Here is a 21,584-nt window from a genome sequence, read left to right as displayed (position 1 = left end):
TTATTGTGGCCAGCCTAAGGCACACCTGTGCAATATTCATGCTGTCTAATCAGCATCTTGATATGCCACACTTGTGAGGTGGGATGGATTATCTCAGCAAAGGAGACGTGCTCACTAACACAGATTTAGACAGATTTGTGAACAATATTTGTGAGAAATGGGCTTTTGTATGTATAGAAAATGTTTTAGATCTTTGAGTTCAGCTCATGAAAAATGGGAGCAAAAACAAAAGTGTTGCATTTATATTTTTGTTCAGTGTAATTCACTGCCACAGTAAGCAATGACATGACATGCCACACTCAAAAACTTAAACTTTGCACTTTGAAGATCCTTTATATTGTTTTTGAAATAATCCAACCTGTTATTTCATTTCATTTCATTTATTCCTTTTGACCCCTCCCTGGGGTATAAGGGGCAGACAACAAAAAATAACATTAACAAATCAGAACAGGCGGCAGCCAATGCACAGCAAAATAAATAAAACAGAATTTGTGTACATACATACAAGTCAAAGCAAATCAAGAGAAACTATTCAAGATTTTCTTTAAAAATTTCAACAAATTTGACAAGACCTTTACTTTTCGAGATGACAATAACTTTTGAAACTTATAAATATTCGGATTTGCTCTGTAGAATTGTCCGACCAACTCTCTTCTCTCTTTATCAAAAAAAGAACACACAAGTACATAATGATATTCGTCTCCTCGATTGCCAGTCAAACAAAGAGTACATTTCCGGGGGACATTTTCACGATCATACCTGAGCTCAGAGATAGGTAACTTATGATTTCCACACCGAAACTTAGACAAACAAACTCTTTCGGCAGGTCTTAACATAATCAGATAAGGTTCAAAAGTGAAATCAGTTTTAAACAATTTATAACTATCACATAAAGGGTTACTTTGTAATTTCTCATGCCATCTCTGTAGTTCCATATCAGATAATCTACGTTCAATCATTAATTTTAAATATTTAGGGTTCATCCGTCGAGCGTCATGTCATAAGTACGATAAACCACAATCATCAAGAATATTTTTAACTTTGGAAATCCATTTACACTGAAAAATACTGTCATCATACAAAATCTTGAAAACAATAAACACAGTCAAAGAGATTTTTGCTGTATTATGACTAATTAAATGTACCCAAAAGTTAATCATTCTCATGTTTACCTTTAAATCTAAACTATTTCGACCAAACTCTCCATAAATAATACAATTTGCTGTGCGTTTATTAACATTAAGTAAACGTTTCAAGAAAGATCTGTGAAGCATTTCAATTTGGTCAAGTTTATGAAATCCCCAGACTTCACTTCCATATAAAAGAATAGGCACTATAAGCTGGTCAAATAACTCACATTGTATATCAACAGGTAACTGTAATCTAGTAACTCTGTTTTCCAAGGAGAATAAAGCTCTTTTAGCTAGTTTAACTTACTTAGCTATTGCTTTATCAAATTGTCCATTAAAATTAAATAATGTTCCAAGATAGTCATACTCAAAAGTAACTTCTAATTTATCTGAACCAAAGTTAAATTCTGGGAGTATCCGTAATTTCCCCCTAGAGAAAATAACAACCTTTGTTTTGTCTGTGTTGACAGTTAAATACCAGTTTTTACAATAAGAAGCAACTGCATTTAATGCGGCCTGTAATTCTGAAGGAGTCTCTGCCAGTACAATCGTATAAAGCGTAAAGCAGGACATATAATTTCAAATATATTCCTATTTCACCATTCATCACATTGCGGCATTCAGTTGAAAAAAGTTGAAGTCCGTTGTACCATTGACTCACATATTTTTCAAAGTCATTTAAATATAGTACAAACAATAGCGGTGATAAATTATCCCCCTGACGCACTTCTACATTACATACAAATTGTTCAGATAAATCATAACCAGCTCTAACACAAGATTTGGCATTCTCATAAATATTATGTATCACATTTAATAGTCTTCCGTTTATACCCAGTGCAACTAATTTAAACCATAGTGATGACCTATCTACCAAATCAAACGCTTTTTTATAATCAACAAAAGCACAATACAGTCTTTTTTTCTTATACAAGTACCATTCAGCCAGTGAGTGAAGAACAAAAATATGGTCAAGGGTTGAAAAGCCTTTCCTAAACCTTGCCTGCTCTTCTCCAAGAATTCTTTCAGACTCTATATAAGCAGTTAGTCTATAATTTATTACAGCCATAAAAAGCTTACCAGTACAACTAAATAAAGTAATACCTCTGTAATTTTCAGGATCATCTACTGGTCCCTTGTTTTTGTATAATGGTTTTATCACTCCTAAACACCAGTCAGTGGGGACTATACCTGTTATCAGTACCAAATTAAAGAATTTTACTAAAATGTTCAGCATTTCCAAAGGGGAGTTCTTTATATAGTCATTTATAACTTCATCAATACCATTTGCTTTTTTATTTTTTAATTTTTTACCATTCGCTGTATTTCTTCCAAAGTAAACAAATCATTTATGCATTCATTTGTAGAGGTGACTTGTCTGAGGTCAAATTGCTGGTCTTCTGGTGTACAATTATCACTCGATTTTTGGCTGAGTTTCTTAAAATATTCAGCAAAGGTTTCTATAGATACATTTCCTAATCTTCCAGATGGTTTACCTGCATTTAGAATAGACCAATATTCATTACTATTAGATTTCTTAAGTGCACAAAGTTTCCTATGTAAAGAATCATAGAACTGCTTTGAACATTTCCTTATGATGGATTTATACTTTCTAGCTATACATTTTATTTCAACTTTACATTGAGCAGAGCGGTTAAATTTAAATATATTCATGGATTTAAAATATTTTCTATGGGCCTCAACACATTCAGCATTAAACCAGGGTTTTCTCTTTTGTAGTTTTTTTGACGTTCTACCAAATTTGTACAGATCCTGACCATATGCCTTACATAAACCCAAACTTTTAGCAGGACCTACCATAATGTCACATATACCTTTACTAATGTTATTTATTTCAGCCAGATTTGTATTGGAAATATTAATCGCATCAGTCATTGAATCATACATTTTTATAACTTCTAAATTAAAGGATTCTTGGTATGTGGCTTTTAGCTCAGATTTCCATCAGTGTTTAAACATTAAATGGGCCATGTGTCTATTCTCTTTTTCGGGATCATAATAAGCAGTATCTGTAAGAGTTTCACACTTATGAGTACCCAAGTTATTAGCTCTTATAGTTAAACTAATAGGGCAATGGACATCTGACAAACATTTGTCCAAGGGATCAACACAAAAATAAATAATCTGTGCTAACAAACAAGCTGACACTATGGCATAGTCAATAACGCTGTTACCATTATAGTTAAAACAGGTGTAACGCCCAATGCCTTTATCAGACCCAAATCTTCCATTTACAATCTTCAACTCTGAACTTTGACATAAGTCAATTAGGCTGTGACGGTTATTATTAGTCATTAAATCTTCACTGACCCTCTGTAGATCCATCAAAGAAAAATCATTTATGTCACTGTTTAAAAGCATTTCGCCATCAAAAGACAGCCCATTTCTAATATTCATTCCTACGTCACCTACATTTAAGGAGTACCAGTTCTCGAATTGAAATCACCCAACATCACTATTGGTAAACTGTATTTACTGTTCATAAATGAAATATCTTGGGAAACATTTCCAAAATAGTCCTTGTTGAAAAAAATAGATCCTTCATGTGGCACATAAACTGTTCCCAAGATGAATTCAAACCCAAAAGCTGCTTTGGCCACTTTAGTCCACAGCATGGCGTCAGAAGTAGTGTCTTTTATCTCCTGAACATAATTTGCAAACTCATTTTTAACTAATAGACATACCCCATGTATACCACCATGCTTATAACTTGATTTCTTCTTTTCTAGCACTAAAGGAGTAAATTCATCACAGTCTGATTTACAGATATTATCTGTTTTGGTCTCTGTTAAACAAATAAAGTCATAGTCTTTAATGTATTCTTTAAGAATCCCAAGTTGAAATTTAGCACGTAATCCACACACATTTAGTCCAAGGAGTTTGATATCTGTCTCCTGTTTAGTCTTAAATCTACCGGAAGAATTTTTACAAGTTACATCCTTGATACAAGTTGCATATAGTGAGGGGTCAGCACTAGCCTAGGGGAAGTCTACATAAATCCCGACACTTTGGGCTTTTTCTGCAGACCATCCCAGTTTGGACATTAGCTCATCACCGGAGTAGATGGTTTTCTTCACATCTTGATCGTTGTCCTTAATGATGCAACAGATGTTACCGTCCATTATCCAGGCTCTTTTAATCTCTGGATCCATCCTCACTTGTCTCAGGATCTTTCCTCTCAAAGGCGTAAGGTCTTCCTCAATAAAGACTCTGTTTTTCCCATCAATACTCCTTAGACGTTTTTTGTTTCTCATGATTTGAAGTTTGGTTTCATACCTGACAAACTTGACAAAAATGTTTCTGCTGCGGTGTTGATCTTCAGCCTTGTGCACTCTTCCACGTTTCCCTGGCAGACGGTAGCTTACGCTGATGTCCTGCTCTTTCATCTCCACTCCCATCTCGGCTGCCAGATCAACTACTACTTTCTTTGTGTTCTCACCGTTTGTTAACGGGATTCCTCTAATGATAATGTTTGTCTTGCGAGTAGTTTGCTCAACTTTGTCACACTCAAACTTCAATTTACTTATCTCCATCGCAGCTTTGGTCGCTACTTTCACAGCTGACTCTTGTCCTCTTCTGATCATGTCCATGTGTTTTCCCCACTCTTGGAGCACGAGTTTAGTAGATTCATTTACAGCCGCCGTCACTACGGAACTTATTAACGGAGTCAGCGCATCTATAACTTTCGGGACGATTTCTTTAATTAAGTCGCCCACGCTTAGGTCCTTGCCAGCACCTTCCTTTGATGCTGACTGCCTTGTGTTGTGAGTGCCGCACGTAGTCGGCTTCTTCTTACTCAATCCGTCAGCCAAAGCACTCGTTCCGTCAGCAACTGCCTTGGTAACTGCATCAGCTATCGATTCTTGAATACTTTTATTAAAATCGTCCGTATTTTCTTCAGTTTCTCCAAACTCTCTCAGAGCAGCGAACCTGCCGTCACTCGGTGCCGCCATCTTGTTTTCTCTCCTCTCTTATGGTGATGACAACCATCATCACTTCTCATAAGTTTCACAACGCTAACATCATGTGTCAATCAAGTGATTAGTTCATTGAATATCAATATCTAGATACAGCATTTCCACAGCACATTTTGTCATGTGTGTAGGCTGAGTCACTTTGAACACCTGTCACCTCACACAGTACAATGACATCCAATAAAATTGCTCTGCCATGATGTACTTTCATTATGCCAAACTTAATCATCATTTGTTTTAACAGTACTAGTATTTATTATTATCATTACTTATTTTATTATTGTTGTTTGTTGTTGTCTTTTGAATGTCAAACGAATGTGAATGTCCAATGTCAAACTAACTTAATACTGGTATAAAACAGACCGCTTTGTTCATAATCATATTAGCAGAAATACATTTTTGACCAATGAAAACTGTGTGTGTTGATAATTGTATATTTGTGCAACTTAAATCTTTAGATTGTTGCACATAATGAAGGAGGCGTACAGACCTGTGCAGCCACAACAATGCAACATTATATATGAAATGGTAAAACAGATTATATATATACAGTACAGGCCAAAAGTTTGGACACACCTTCTCATTCAATGCGTTTTCTTTATTTTCATGACTATTTACATTGTAGATTCTCACTGAAGGCATCAAAACTATGAATGAACACATGTGGAGTTATGTACTTAACAAAAAAAGGTGAAATAACTGAAAACATGTTTTATATTCTAGTTTCTTCAAAATAGCCACCCTTTGCTCTGATTACTGCTTTGCACACTCTTGGCATTCTCTCCATGAGCTTCAAGAGGTAGTCACCTGAAATGGTTTTCCAACAGTCTTGAAGGAGTTCCCAGAGGTGTTTAGCACTTGTTGGCCCCTTTGCCTTCACTCTGCAGTCCAGCTCACCCCAAACCATCTCGATTGGGTTCAGGTCCGGTGACTGTGGAGGCCAGGTCATCTGCCGCAGCACTCCATCACTCTCCTTCTTGGTCAAATAGCCCTTACACAGCCCGGAGGTGTGTTTGGGGTCATTGTCCTGTTGAAAAATAAATGATCGTCCAACTAAACGCAAACCGGATGGGATGGCATGTCGCTGCAGGATGCTGTGGTAGCCATGCTGGTTCAGTGTGCCTTCAATTTTGAATAAATCCCCAACAGTGTCACCAGCAAAACACCCCCACACCATCACACCTCCTCCTCCATGCTTCACAGTGGGAACCAGGCATGTGGAATCCATCCGTTCACCTTTTCTGCGTCTCACAAAGACACGGCGGTTGGAACCAAAGATCTCAAATTTGGACTCATCAGACCAAAGCACAGATTTCCACTGGTCTAATGTCCATTCCTTGTGTTTCTTGGCCCAAACAAATCTCTTCTGCTTGTTGCCTCTCCTTAGCAGTGGTTTCCTAGCAGCTATTTGACCATGAAGGCCTGATTGGCGCAGTCTCCTCTTAACAGTTGTTCTAGAGATGGGTCTGCTGCTAGAACTCTGTGTGGCATTCATCTGGTCTCTGATCTGAGCTGCTGTTAACTTGCGATTTCTGAGGCTGGTGACTCGGATGAACTTATCCTCAGAAGCAGAGGTGACTCTTGGTCTTCCTTTCCTGGGTCGGTCCTCATGTGTGCCAGTTTCGTTGTAGCGCTTGATGGTTTTTGCGACTCCACTTGGGGACACATTTAAAGTTTTTGCAATTTTCCGGACTGACTGACCTTCATTTCTTAAAGTAATGATGGCCACTCGTTTTTCTTTAGTTAGCTGATTGGTTCTTGCCATAATATGAATTTTAACAGTTATCCAATAGGGCTGTCGGCTGTGTATTAACCTGACTTCTGCACAACACAACTGATGGTCCCAACCCCATTGATAAAGCAAGAAATTCCACTAATTAACCCTGATAAGGCACACCTGTGAAGTGGAAACCATTTCAGGTGACTACCTCTTGAAGCTCATGGAGAGAATGCCAAGAGTGTGCAAAGCAGTAATCAGAGCAAAGGGTGGCTATTTTGAAGAAACTAGAATATAAAACATGTTTTCAGTTATTTCACCTTTTTTTGTTAAGTACATAACTCCACATGTATTCATTCATAGTTTTGATGCCTTCAGTGAGAATCTATAATGTAAATAGTCATGAAAATAAAGAAAACGCATTGAATGAGAAGGTGTGTCCAAACTTTTGGCCTGTACTGTATATATATAAAAGCATAATTATAAGGCTACGAAAACCAAACGAATTTTATTTTATAGCGATCATACACTTGTATAATCATATTAATGGGTAGAATATTCAGATTCAGATTCAGATTCAGATTGACAATAAACCATGCCAAATATTACACACTGGCCCTTTAATTACGTTATCATTTTACCCTATTAGACATTTGTGTGAAATATTGTCAAAATTTGAATAGAAATTCTTAGGTTTGGGACAAAAACATGTTTTGTAAGTTTATAGTGACCTTTCACCACTAAATTCAAATCAGTTCGTTAAGTTCAAGGGGACATGTGTGTCAAATTTAAGGAATTCCCTCAAGGCATTCTTGAGATATCATGTTCATTCTGTCCAAACTGGTTGATGGAAATGCGCCTCACTCAGATTTATTTTTTCACAACATTTATAAAGTTTGCTTAAAATTCACTTGCCAATATAATGGAACCAGAGAGACGAACCTGAAGAAGAGAATAGGTAAATCCAAAGAGGCAGAGAGAAGGAAAGGGTGGAGGCTGTGAGGACTGTGAGAACGAACACTGTTGTTATCAGTGTTTACCCACAGTGCACCAACAGATGCTGCAGTGGATAAGACAGCAGGCCATTAAGAGCTATTGACCTCTAGCCGTTTATCTCCACCCGCCTGCCTGTTTACTGTAAGCTTCTGACTGATGGACGGCAGCAGGATTCACAAACACAGTTGATGGGAGCCGCGGTTTGTCCTCCAGACCATATATATATACTGAAGAAAATCTTTAAAAACACGGGTGAGAGGAGGACAGTGGTGAATGGAAACTGCAGTAATTTCACATTCCTCTAGTCAATCAGTTTTTTAGATTGACTTCCCGTATTCCCTCCAGGTAGAAAATCAGCTAACAGAGACTTTAAACCTGCTGCGGATTTACAGAGAAAAGTAGTAGTACAAAAGTAGGTAACTGACAGTCACATTGCACTGACAAGCCTTGATGTTGAAAAACCAAATCCTTAAATAACCAGGCAGAGTTTTCAATACTGTTTACAGTACAAAACAGGAACTTAATCCAACAAGACAAGGTAAAAACCTAGTATAAGGCTGGACCATGTATGAAACGCTAGAGGGCTTTTCATTTGAAATGACAACTTCTAAGTTGAAACAGGAAGGGGCAGCATATAGGCCTACTCAGTCAAGGACTTTTGCCATGACTTTCGCATACGGTGCCGGTCCTGCTGTTGTGCTCAGCCTTAAACTGAAGTTGGTACACTCAGACACAGTCACACAGCAGAAGGGAGCTGATTTCTCTGGTGCTCTACCCACTGATCATTTAACCCAACACCCCCCTCTTTAGCTTTGGTCGAGGCTGTCCATCTCTGTAGGACAGTGGAGGCTGCACAGCTATTTACCATTATCAGAGCCAAGTTATGCCTTTAATGGTGAAGTTTATAAAACATCCTATCGGTGCTAATTACCAAAAGGTCAATGTAGTCATTATGGCGGCACCTTTTGTGACGTTCTACCATCTAATATTCATTTCAATTTTAATCAGTGTCTTATTTCTAGTTTCTCCTCAGAACAGTGTGGGGGTATATATCACTAGTTTCATCATGATGTGATATTATATCGACTCTTTGGACAACTATACAACTGTACTTGCAGATATCACAAAGTCTGCCATGATACAATTTTGATTCGATGAGATTGAGGGGCCTGCAATCGATACATATATTTATTTTTTTTTAAATTTTATATACTTTATTAATCCCCGAGGGGAAATTCAAATTTTTTTTTTTTTCACTCTGTCAGTTACACACAGGTCCGAACACACACATGCACAAACTGGACCTATACATGCACTAAGTGGAGAGATGTCAGAGTGGGCTGCCCATGACGGGCGCTCCGAGTTTTCTTCTACTCATAGCAGCTAATGTTACTGTCAGAAGTTAGTGGAGTGAGATGCTGGCCAGGCATCTAACGTTATGTAATGTTTTTTCTCATAGTGGCATTGTTTACATATGACGTGCTTAGTCTATTGACCCCTATTTTCACAGTAATTGATAATATTTCCACACTGCTGATTTGAATAACATTATCGTCATCGCCTTTCTCTTGGCTGTTTGCCATCTGCCTGCTGCTGTTTGACAGTGAATTAAAAAAAATAAAGCGTATCCTAGAGATGATATGGATCAATGTTTTCACTTTGCATTGATGACATTGGATTGTTGATCACTGAATCAATATATATATACATATATATACATATATATATATATATATATATATATATATATATATATATATACATACACACATATATATTGATCCAGATCAATGGATCGTACACCCCTAGCACGGTGGTGGCACTTGTTCTGACACTGTACCACATAATAGTCAACAACGTTTAAATAAATTTAAAGCTTGTGTCATACATACACAGGCGTTCCTCATAAAAAAAAAAAAAAAAAACTGTTGCAGTGATCCTCTCTTTTATACAAAAGTGCTATTTTGAACACAGCTAGCTTGCTAACCTTACAGTGGCTACAGAGGATGAGCTGAATGAAACTGTCACTCATCTGATAATAGCAATGTGCTTTCCTACTCTGTGACAAGAGTTTGTGAATGAAGCATTAAGTTAAAGCTTGGAAATTCAACCATGCTATATGGCAGTGGCTACGGAAAATGAGGAATACAATAATACAGGCCTAGCTGTGCCTATTTATATTTAAAGAACAACAGCCAATGGGGGAACACCAACACTTTCATCATTATTCACTCTGTAACTTCATCACTCACTCATGGACAAACTTTAGTGTTTATAGGGCTGGCCTTGCATGCTGCAGTTCAGCCAAAACAACTGACTGGATGATTTCACCATCTGTGAACTGTAACTGAAACACTAAAACCTATGTGGTTTTCTAATGACTTCTTAATATCATTCACCTTTTCTTTCCATTGTCGCTTTAAAAAGTTGTTAACAGTATTAAAAAGCCCTGGAGATAATGATTACACATTGAAAGGTTCTGTTTTCATGGCATAGGTAATCGTCAAAAGCCAACCCTTTTCTCTGTACAGTGCATGAACCTATTTAACAGAGACTGAAGGACTGAAGGCAAACACATTCACTGTAGGTGGTCAAAGGAAGGTGAAACTTTGACACAGAAATTCTCTTAAAAAAGAAAAGAGCATCAGAGCATTTCCTCAGTAATCCAGTTTGTATCAGCAATAAACCAATTCACTAACCCAGCAACAAGATGATGTGTAAATACATAGCTGTCACCAACACATGTACACACATCCACCCACATAACTCATTCATCTAGCAGTGATGCAGTCGTAGATACGAAGAGTCAAAAAAATCATAATTCATCCTTTAAACAAACAGGCTGTCATCACCTGGATTTATGTCATAACAGATTTGTATGAATCATCAATCAGACAGTCAACAAGAAAATGCAACCTTCACTTAGTGTTAACACGTTAATCACTCAACCACAATGCTTACATTTTTTTTTTTAATTGTGTGCTGCTATTTGAAGCTAGAGTGATGATATAGATATCATATGAAACTAGAAAACTTAGGGAATCCAGCGGTACCAACCATGTCATGCTAGCTTCTCAGGGAGGGGGCTAAATAACACATTTAGGCTAAATTTTGGTGAGCGAAAACGGCATGGTCATTTTCACAGAGGTCCTTTGACCTCAAGAAATCAGAATTAAAATGGGTTTACAGACATGTCAACTTTATGTTAGTCCCGTGCAGTTTAGGGCACAAACTATCCGCTTCTTTGCATGCAGTGTTTAATACAGATTTATGACTACAAAAACTTGACACACAGTGATGAGATGCATCTCAAATTAAGCATCAGGTTTCCAGCTTTCAGGTGATATATACCACTTCTACATAGCATATACTTTTGATCTGCTATCTCCCCCAGAAGATCCGCTGTCTTTCCCCAAAAAAAAGACAAAGATGGGTCTACAGTATGTGGTTCTCAGAGGGTTAATTGCATGCTGTTATTTTGTCTCTTCAACCACACTGTTTTAGCAGTGCAGCGCTGATTTGAAATAAATAAATCTAAAAGTCAAGATCATGAAGTCAATTTCTATGAATTTATTTGATTCCCAATCAAAATACTTGCTTTACCTTGGTGATATGAACTTTAAAACTGTTTTGAGCTGCAAAATAATGGAATTTTAAACCTGTGATTAAAAAGTGTGATTAATTGCAATTATCTCCTAAAATTCTGCAATTTCTTGTGAGTTAAAAATTAATAGTTTGACAGCCCTACTATAAATATGTAGTTTTGAAAATCATTCTAACGCAAGAGGAAGACAGACTCCACACCACAAGTATAGCCACAATGACAGTCTCACTCTCTAATAACAAAATGACTTAATAGATTTTTGTTGAGCTGTAAGACCATAATCTCCAGAATCATCCTTTGACTAAAGTGCACATAATAATGATCAAACACAGCTAACCATGTCACTCACCAGCCTCTGCAGAATCCTCTTGCTCTTGTCGTCGGTGCAGTAGTCGGACAGGATACTCCTGTGGACCAGGACCAGGCCGTTCAAGAACAACCAGGAGCCGAACCAGAGCAGAGCAAACACCAGGGTCCCTCGACGGGACCACAGCCTGAGGCCCAGCCACCGGAGCAGGCACAGCCTGCTGCCGCCACGACCCCCTCCACCTGACACCAGTCCTCCAGGAAGCATGGCTGCACAAAAAGTCTTCTGAATAGTTGCAGAATAGTGCTAAAAGTGGTCCAACTAACTGCAGAGCACCAGATTCTGAAAAGTTTGGTGGAGAAATAAAAGTTTGCCCCCTCCCCCCCCAAAAAATCTATGGCTTCAAGAAAAGTAGTAAAAAAAAAAGGAGGAGAAATACTTCTGAGCTCACATTCAGTGAGTCGATGATTAAAACTGTATTTTCTTTTGACACTACTATTTGTTAATTATTAATTGTCATGTTTTATTAATTAAAATGTAAAAAAGTAAATTTTTAAAAAGAGAATTATATCGTCATCATATTCTGCTACACCAGTTAGGAACCAGATTTTTTTTTCTTACCTCCCATGATGCTCTGCAGTCAGTTAAGGTGGAACAGCTGTAATCCAAGATCCAAGAATCTGAGTTCAATAATGATAAATATCCACATCATCAAGGCCTGGTTGATGTGTCTCTGTGAAAACTCAAAAAGACAACTGATGTGTTGCCAAAACAGAAAAGCCTAAATAGTTCAGGACAAAAAAGAAACAAAAAAGAGAGAGCAGTAATCATCCAATCAGAGCAGCACGTTCCAGTCGACTGGTCCGACCTCCAGCTTTGCTCTGCAGTTTCCCCACCAGTAATATTTGAAAATTTTGTTTGTTCATGCTGAAATTTTTCCTTCTCATATCCGACTGGTTGATGTATTTTTCCTCACAGCGAGTCAACAAGTATTGAGCAACAGGAAATAACTCAGAAGCAGCCGAGTAGCTGTCGCACTGTGTGATGTGGGCGTCTGGGCCCTTTTGTACAACTCAAATACACAGTCAGCTGCACACACACATGCACGGATACGTACATGAGCACCACACACACTCTCTCATGCACATTATCTACAGCATGCACACACACTTTTACACACTCCCAGCAGACTTTTCTGCTACGCCGTCTTCACGCCACCTCCTCATGGCATCTGTAGTTTCTGTAGTTGTCTTGCCATCAAGCTCAGAAGAAAGAAAGAAGGAAACTTAAAGTATCCCTCAGAAGGGGAGCTCTGCAAGCTGGAAAATGTCCCTGGTATTGGAGAGGATTTCCTTAATGAGCACCTAATGAGGAAAATTAGACACATAAAAGTTTCATTGATGTCAGAAAATAGAAAAATACTTTGTTGGTGTCAGTGGAGTTTTTTGCTGCTCTGATCTCTGAACAGTGGAAAAAGACGTCCTTGATGTTTGACAGAGAGATCTGTGACAAGAGAAAAAGAGACGTCAATGCTTTAGATCTTTAGTCAGCTCTCTAAAAAATAATTATCCAAAACTCTTATAATTATTATTATTATTCATCAAATGATTTAGCCCAAAGAGGAACAGCAATTAACATCCAGAGAAACTTTGGTGATCAAAGTTTTTCTTTCATGAACTTTCCAAACTCTGGCGTAAATTTTTAACTCAACTCAAGCTCTGAAATTGTAAAAGGATGTTTTACAACGTTGAAATTCTTTCCCCTGCAGAACTGTGGGAAACTAACTGTGATTTCTGATCACTTCGCACAGCCTTAGTCGAGGCTTTTCTGCAATGCAACATGCTAACGTTATTAACATAAGCCTATGACATTTTGCATTGCATGAATTAGCCGAGCAGCTAGTGGAGTTTTCCTCTACTCATATGAAGCCGGGAACAACAGCAACTTTTAACAAAGGTAACGTTCCAAAAATGGTCTCAATTACAGCTCACAAGGTTCACCGACAAAACAACTGTCTTATACTAAGCACATTTTCTAAACAAATACAACATACAAACATTTTTAGCATAAACCTATGGCATCTTATAGGGCTGGGAGATATGACCAAAATCCCGATAACGATACCTATCCCGATATAGCACATTTTAATCTAATGAATAAAAAGTCCCCCCACCGACATAAATGTGCCTCTGTGTGTGCTTTTACATAGCATGCAGGTGTTCCGGATTCAGAGGTGTGATGGGGATCAGACTGATCAGACTGATCAGGGTCCTGCCTCAGGTGGAGGAGTATAAGTCGGGATCTTGTTCATGAGTGAGAGTAGGATGGAGCAGGAGACTGACAGGCAGACTGGGGCGGCGTCAGCAGTGATGCAGGCGCGAGGGAGCTTAGCCAGAAAGCGAAGCTCTCAATTTACCGGTTGATCTATGTTCCAACCCTCACCTATGGTCACGAGCTCTGGGTAGTGACCGAAAGAACAAGATTGCGAGTACAAGCGGCTGGGCTCAGCCTTAGAGATAGGGTGAGGAGCTCAGAGTAGAGCCGCTGCTCCTCCACATCGAGAGGAGCCAGTTGAGGTGGTTCGGGCATCTAGTAAGGATGCCTTCCAGATGCCTTCCTTGGGAGGTGTTTCGGGCATGTCCAATCGGGAGGAGACCTCGGGGCCGCCCCAGGACACGCTGGAAGGATTACATCGCCCGGCGGGCCTGGGAACGCCTCGGGGTTCCCTCGGAAAAGTTGACAGAAGTAGCTGGGGAGAGCACTGTCTGGGCTTCTTTGCTGAGGCAGCTGCCCCCGCGACCCAGACCCAGATAAGTGGAGGACGACGACAAGTACGTTAGATACAGAAAAGGACAGAGCCTTCTGTCTGTACTCTTTGTTCATTTCGTCTGTATTTGTGCACGTTTCCTAAACGCTTACAGATACAGGCGACACAGAGCTGTACCATCAGAGATCATATCAAATATAAATTAGGTGGAATGGAATGGATTGGTAACAAAATGAAAAGAATTCTCTGTCCACATGTAGTGATGCATTTACTGGCATTGCAGACCACAACAAAAGGTAACAATGTTACGACCTCCTCCACCATCACCTCATTTTTGTTATGTGAAACTTCTGACTTTGCCCTTTAGTGCCATCTAGTGGTTTTATCTATGCCAACAGAAAGGGATGCATGGAAGTAGGGGGGCAGTGGCCTTTCCGTTTCTATTTTCCTACGTAAAGGGAGTATAAATTAACCTTTACTGCCTCCCTATTCAAAGCAATTTAGAATTGGGCCTGTGGAAAGTCGAAGGCAACCAAACTAATAAAACTTGTCTTTTTCCCAAAGTTGATTAAGGGTTCAGGCAAGGACAACGGGTCTGAAAGCTGTCTGATTTCTCCTCTGATGTTCTTGTATAAAAAGCTAATTATCTCTTACATTTGCAGGGTCAGTTAAGGGTTTCTCACAGTGGGATTTAAGCTTTAGACTTTAAGAGAAAACTCATCAGTCACTCTCTCTGGTTTTTATCTGTCTACTGTTTCTAAATCTAAAGAAAAAATTAATTCTCAAACAAGCCACTTTGGTAGCCTTTATCAGCCCAGTGGAGAGATGTTTCTGTTTTCTGTCCTCTGCAGCTATAAAGAATTTGGCTGACACATCTAGAAACTCTGCTGTCCAATTATTTAGCCCTTATTACAAGTTCCTGATGTGGTTGTGGCTCCTCTCACTGAGGCATCCAAACCATGAACTGAGAAAAGAACTCAATTACCACATTGGAAAACACACAGAGACTTGCCAGAAGTTCTTGTTGCCATCGCCTGTCGCACAGAGACTCCTTCAGAATCTCTCCAAATCTTAAAGGACAGAAAACCAGCAGAAGGTTGGTCATTGCCTGCCTCTTAGAATATCCGTTTGTTTCTTGTTGATGGGAATGTGGGTGGCGGAGAGGCAGTGCAGCTGTTCTCATTCTTGTCCCAGGAGATAAAGCCACATATTAGCTGCTATTTATATGATCTCACAGGTTTGATTCATGCGGCATCTGTAGTTGCAGCCCAGTCTCTAGTAAATTGCTTTTCCTGGCGGGATTACACTCAAAGGGAACTTTATTTTGTCAATGAAACTGCACATTTATAAGCACAAAGGGTGGAGGTCGGGGGGTGGGTAGTGTTTACTAAAACCAGAGGACCATGACACCAGAAACCCTGCAGACTTTTTTTTATCTTAACCCACTGCTGCGTGTTTGTGAAAATAACAATAAAATAGTTAAATAATGCTGCAGTTGATTCAAGCGGATATTGTTTTGCAAGATTTCATATTTTGGCACAATTTTTTCTTTCATGACTAAATTGTAACAACATAAATGAAGAAAATATTTGCAACAAAAACAACTGTTTATTATGCCCTGACGAGTAAAGTCGAGATCAAACAGTTGGATTCTGTTTAGGTGGGTATTCGCATATCGCTCTTAACACTGTCCTAACCCATGGTAGAGGGACGGTGTTGCTGCAGAAACACAGAGAGCTGCAGGGATAATGGTTATTTTGTAGATTGACATGGAAGTTAGCATTGCCCTAGTTTTGTCAAAAACCCTATGGGATTTTTCGATTGGATTTCGAATTATTGCAGAAATAAGCTCTGTGACAAACAAAACTTTATGATGCTTACACATGTTGTTCAGCAAGATAATCTTCATAGATGAACACCACTTTTATAATTTTTGAAGTGTAAATGCAATCATCAAAAGTGAAAAGCTAATGTTAGGCTATAAAACAACGACACCACAGTCACATGACTTAATGTCTTCACCATAATAAGGCTGTAAAGTTGTGTTCTGCATGGTGACATTATGGAGTCTCATTACACCACTTGTTAGCAACCGCCTTTTAAAAGACACATAAAAGCTTGAGAATTCATGTTGGGGTGATAACTGATGTATTTTTATGTTGTAGAACAAAACATGAAAGTCTCGTGTTAACCACAGACCTTATTTCAGGCATCTAACTAAAAACACATTGAAAAAAAAAAGGAAGACCCTATTATTGCCACCTTCCAGTCTACCCTCACGTCACGTGAGTAAGTGGCTTAATTTTTAGCAACAAAACCCCTTTAGCATTGTTAGCTATCACTGTTAGCTCTGTTAGCAAGATTAGCAGCATCAGCACAGCTAACATTGCTAACATTAATGCTAAAGGGGTTTTGCAGCTCAAGATTAAGCCACTCACTTGACGGGCTAGCTGGGGGAGACTGGAGGGTGAGCACAATGTTTCCACAGTCATCAGCAAATGAGCAGCGATGCTAGCTAGCTCCTGTTCTGCCAGTGAGCAATGCAAGGTAGTCAGCTTACTAGTGGAGACTGGAGGTTAGGCAGTGGGATCTATGGATGTGTTTATAAATCCAATCTGACAACGTCCACTGAAATAAGTTAACAGTTAACAGTTAACTCAATCACACATTCATCTCCCCAAACAGACTGCCCAGAGTGTGCTCCGCACCTCTCTGAGAGTGCTCTGAATTTACGAATGGTCCAGTTTATGCCAGAGTGTGCATACCCTAGATTTTTGCATGTTAACACATCTAGCTGGCTTTCTGTCAGCAAAGCAGACAGAAAATGAAATAGAAGTCAAAACATTTACATCACAAAACATTAAAAATATTACCACCTCTAAATGGATAGCACTTAGCGCTAATACTCGCTGAATCAATGGAGCATCGGATGAAAAGGAAAGGCCTCTTGTCTTACACATTATTTTGTGTTTTTCTTCTTTAAAATTAACCTCTTAGTTAGCCTACCCATTAATGAGTGTCAGGCTATCAAGAGCAAAATTTACTAGAACTGACATCTCAGTTAAATTATTGCTGTGGTAAAATTTAGCCTACTTCTAAAAAATGATATATGATTTCTTTTAACTTAAACAGACAGTAACACATCCAGAAGACATTAGCCTACATAATTCACTACAAATTTTAGCTCCATGTAAGGTGAATTTATGATGTTTCCCAGATAATGCTCCGCTTGTCTGCCTTAATGACACAGTTTACACACATATTTATAACTGCTGATTTATTAAATCAAAGTTCTACTGAGTAAACATGATGCTAATTAGCAGGAGACCTCATTATAATATATAGAAATATACATTTTTATATGATATGAAAGAAGACGGTGTGTCAGTAACACATTCCCAGATGACTGAATAGTTCAAGGTATGTCTTACTTGAATTTTTTACAGCCAGGAGAAATACCCATTATAGTATCATGAAACGGTCTAAAAATGTCCAAAAAAAGTGACTAAAATTAAAACACTGACTAAAACTTGACTTAAAAAAAACAAACTGAATACCTATAATTTTCAGTAAGCAAAGAAGACCGAAACATTTTGAAATCTTGTCAAAATGAACAATGCTTTGGCAGAAAATAATTTTATCGACATGTTGATAGAAAACAAGAATAGGTTTCCTTCAAAACGTATTCATTGTTGCACATTAGTTGCATATAAACTTGTCTACAGCCGGGGTCTTCACCAGGGGGTTGGCAACCCCTCGAGGGTCCCCAGAGTGACTGGGGGGCCGCCAAAACATTGTTTGGTAATTTGATTTAAGTTTTGTTAACTAAGAGTTAGGTACTATTTAAGCATACTGGCTAATTAGCTGTAGTATTATTATTTTAAGTAAATGGGCATTCTTGTGAGCTACAGTGGATCCTTTTGTAATTTTTCTAGCAAGAGACTTCCATCCACAGAAACAAACATGATAAATAAATTAGGTTTGCAAGGGTAAGGGTATTTTTTTCAGTACAATAGCCATCTCAGAAAATATCGTGGTTTCATAGTATCATGGTATTACAAAAGTATTACTATTATTATCTGGCAGGATGACCCTTAAATGAATTAAAATGGAAGGGTTATTTTTGGTTAAACAAATGTTTTTCTACTATATTTGACACTTGAAACCTTTTTTTTTTTTTTTCAATATTGTAGATAAGCAAATGTACTTGGTACAATAACCGTCAAATTTAATATAACGATGTACCTTGAAACCAGTATAACATTGCAACCCTCGTATAAATATATAAATCCACGACTAGTTATTATTTTAATAGCATGGTATTGTATACGCCATAAAAGGGTATGATTACACATGCCAATTTAAGCCGCTCTAGACATTATTGTAGGCCCAGTTTAATATGCAGCTTAGTTTTACATACCATATTTAGCAGGGGATCCCTGCTCTGCCTCCCTTTCAGCTAAGGGGTCCTTGGCCTGAAATTGCTGAAGACTACGTGAAGATAGAGGACTGCAACTACCTCATTAATTACAACAAATTTAAGCTGAAGACAGTCCAATGTGACAATCAAAATGTGTCTCTCAGATCCTAAAATCTTAAGTTTTTCCTCAGCAGATGAACAAGTTTTGTTAGCTGTCTGGTTTATTTCAAAGTGACGATCAAAAACTCCTAAACGAGGATTCACTCTGTCTTTCAGTGTGCATTTGCTATTTGATGCTTTTATTCTCTCATTGTGACAGATGTGACAGAGCAAACGCAAGGAGGAGGAAAAAACATGCTTCAACTGTAAATGATCATAAACTCTGATGAGTTAGGAGTCAAGTCAAACAGTAGCTGCCAACAGTCGCTCAGATGCAACAGGTGCCAAAATCCCCCTGAAACCCTCCAGATCTCCTCCTGCTAAGGAAAGCATCTAGCAGTTTGTTTCACTCACCAACTCCTTTTAGTGGCTCTTGAAGCTGGTCTTTACAGCGTCTTTACGAGGGAGTGCAGAACAACCCCAAATCCCGCAGTCACCTCCTCACTGTCACCTTTTATCTTCTCACAAATTTACAGCAGACAGTCGTAGTCCTTGAGCTGCAGCGGCGGCTGTTAGAGCCGTCCTGCATCTCTGAAATATGAAAGAGGGGAGTCTGATGAGCCACTGCAGGACTCTAACAGTTACTGTTAACTCCTCGCAGTCTTAGATGATGATTCAGCAGACAGTGGAAATCTCACGGGATGCTGGAGAGACCAGGATCCAAAGGGTTCTTACTTAAAGGTAAAAACTTTAAGTCACATAAAGGTCCTCGAAACATCAAACCCCAAACAGTCAAGTTTATGTCCTTACCAGCTAAAGGAACAAACTATAATTCTCTCTTAATGTGAAGTTAAAACCTAAAGGAATTTGTATCCTTTAGGTTTTTCAGGTGAAATTTGAAAGGTACTTGATTCTCCTTGGAAGTAGTAATTTACACAAATAACTCCAAATAGGTAACATTTTTGCTCACTGTTTAACAAATTCTGGCTGCAGAAAGTCCATGAGACAATGCAATATGTCCTTAAACCCAAACTTCCTCCTTTGCAAAATAAAACTGGATAGAACCACGGTTAGTATTCTGTTTTTTTTTCCCTTAAAGTGATGACCTTTTAGCTCATTAAATAATGTGAATGGATGACTAAACTTCCCTTCCTCCTTTGTGAGGAAGATTGATAAAACTGTTTGTAATCCTGCTACTTGTGCATCCTTTAGTTGTCTGATTTTTCTTGAAAACCACTTTTTTTTTTACCTCGAAGTGCTCCTTAGGAAAAAAAAAACAGGATTGAACTCCAGATCGGCTCCTGAAACAAACTAAAGAGTTATCAGCAGGTGTTCAGATCACTTCTCTTTCATAACCTTAAAAAACTGTTGACTGTTAAGTGATGAAAAGGTGCTCCACAACTCCAACTTAAAACTATGGAAATCACTTATATGATTGTTGGTAGTTTGCAAAATCCAGAACTTCTTCAAGTGTGCCAAAAAAAAGGTCATTAAACTGTTTGTAATCCGGCAGTGTGTGGGTCCTTTGGTTGCAGTAACTCAGATGTTTAAGTCTTTGAAACCTGCTTAAAGTAGCTGAAGGATTGTCACAAGGTCTGCAGATGTTTTCCAGAAAACTAAACTTCTTCCCCTTGTAACAAATAAATGATGGAACTGTGTGTAACTCTGCTGTCTGCAGGTTCCTCACATGAATTCCAAACGTGGCGTTGACAGCAGCTGGAGGAGCAGGTCTCAGTCCCTAAAGATGCTCCTGGAAATAAACTGTACAAAAGTCCTGTTAGCCCTGGTCCAGGACTGTAAGGCAGCCCCAGCGGCTCAGGCAGACGTCTGGTGTTTTGGCGGCTCTGGTTTCTCCTGCTGCTGCTGCTTCTGCCTAGCTCTCTCTCCGCCTAACTGGCTGGAACAGTGGAACAGAGAGAGAGAGAGAGAGAGAGAGAGAGACAGAGAGAGAGAGAGAGAGAAAGGGAGAGTGTATGTGTGCATGTGTGTGTGTGTGTGTGTGTGTGTGTGTGTGTGTGTGTGAGAATCCATGTGGGTGTCTATGTGTGTGCAAGAGAGTGTGTGTCATGCTCAGGCTTGTTCGTTCAGCCCCCATTCCTCTTCCTTCCTCTCTTTAGTCTGCTACACTCCAGCTTTTTCCTTTCTCTCTTACGAACTCTGAAAGTGTGTGTACGTGTGTGTGTGCGGGCGTGCATGCTTGCTTGCGTGCGTGCGTGCGTGTGTGTCTTCAGGGAGAATGGAGGCGGCTCCTCCGGCGTCCCTCCTCTCAAACTGAAGCGACTCCCCCCTCTCTCCTCCCCTTCACCCCTCTCTTATATTTGCATGCTACTGTACCTCTCTCTCTCTCTCTCTCTCTCTCTCTCTCCCTTTCTTTACATCCCCCCAACCCCCCTCCCCCTCTTTACTCAGTTACCACAGCAGCAAATCTCTGCTGAGGTTCAGTCCCCGCATGCAGCTTTGCAGAGTCTCGCCAAATTAAAAGCTCTCACCCCATTTATCTCACTTTCCTTTTCTTCCTTCTTTCCTTTTCTTCCCCCCTTTCCACCTTT

The 21,584-nt window shown here is 39.1% G+C and overlaps 1 protein-coding gene across 2 annotated transcripts in view; it reads right to left on the bottom strand.

The window, feature by feature from the left end:
* Positions 1-20,928, bottom strand: part of dipk1c (divergent protein kinase domain 1C) — a 124,837-nt gene extending 103,909 nt beyond the window's left edge. Inside the window, exons 1-3 of one of the 2 annotated variants that reach the window (XM_078162594.1) lie at positions 19,450-20,928; positions 12,371-13,252; positions 11,792-12,018 (exon numbers count right to left, since the gene is read on the bottom strand). In XM_078162594.1, coding sequence (XP_078018720.1) covers positions 11,792-12,018; positions 12,371-12,377 — 234 coding nt within the window. In that variant the 5' untranslated portion in view covers positions 12,378-13,252; positions 19,450-20,928. The remainder of the gene's footprint in view (positions 1-11,791; positions 12,019-12,370; positions 13,253-19,449) is intronic. The other variant, XM_033638781.2, reaches the window with a different exon arrangement.
* Positions 20,929-21,584: the final 656 nt, after the last annotated feature.

This window comes from Epinephelus lanceolatus, chromosome 20 (genome assembly GCF_041903045.1).
Source record: "Epinephelus lanceolatus isolate andai-2023 chromosome 20, ASM4190304v1, whole genome shotgun sequence".
Taxonomy (NCBI): domain Eukaryota; kingdom Metazoa; phylum Chordata; class Actinopteri; order Perciformes; family Serranidae; genus Epinephelus; species Epinephelus lanceolatus.
The sequence above is the reverse complement of the archived record's forward strand: the minus strand, read 5'-3'. Positions and strand labels throughout refer to the sequence as shown.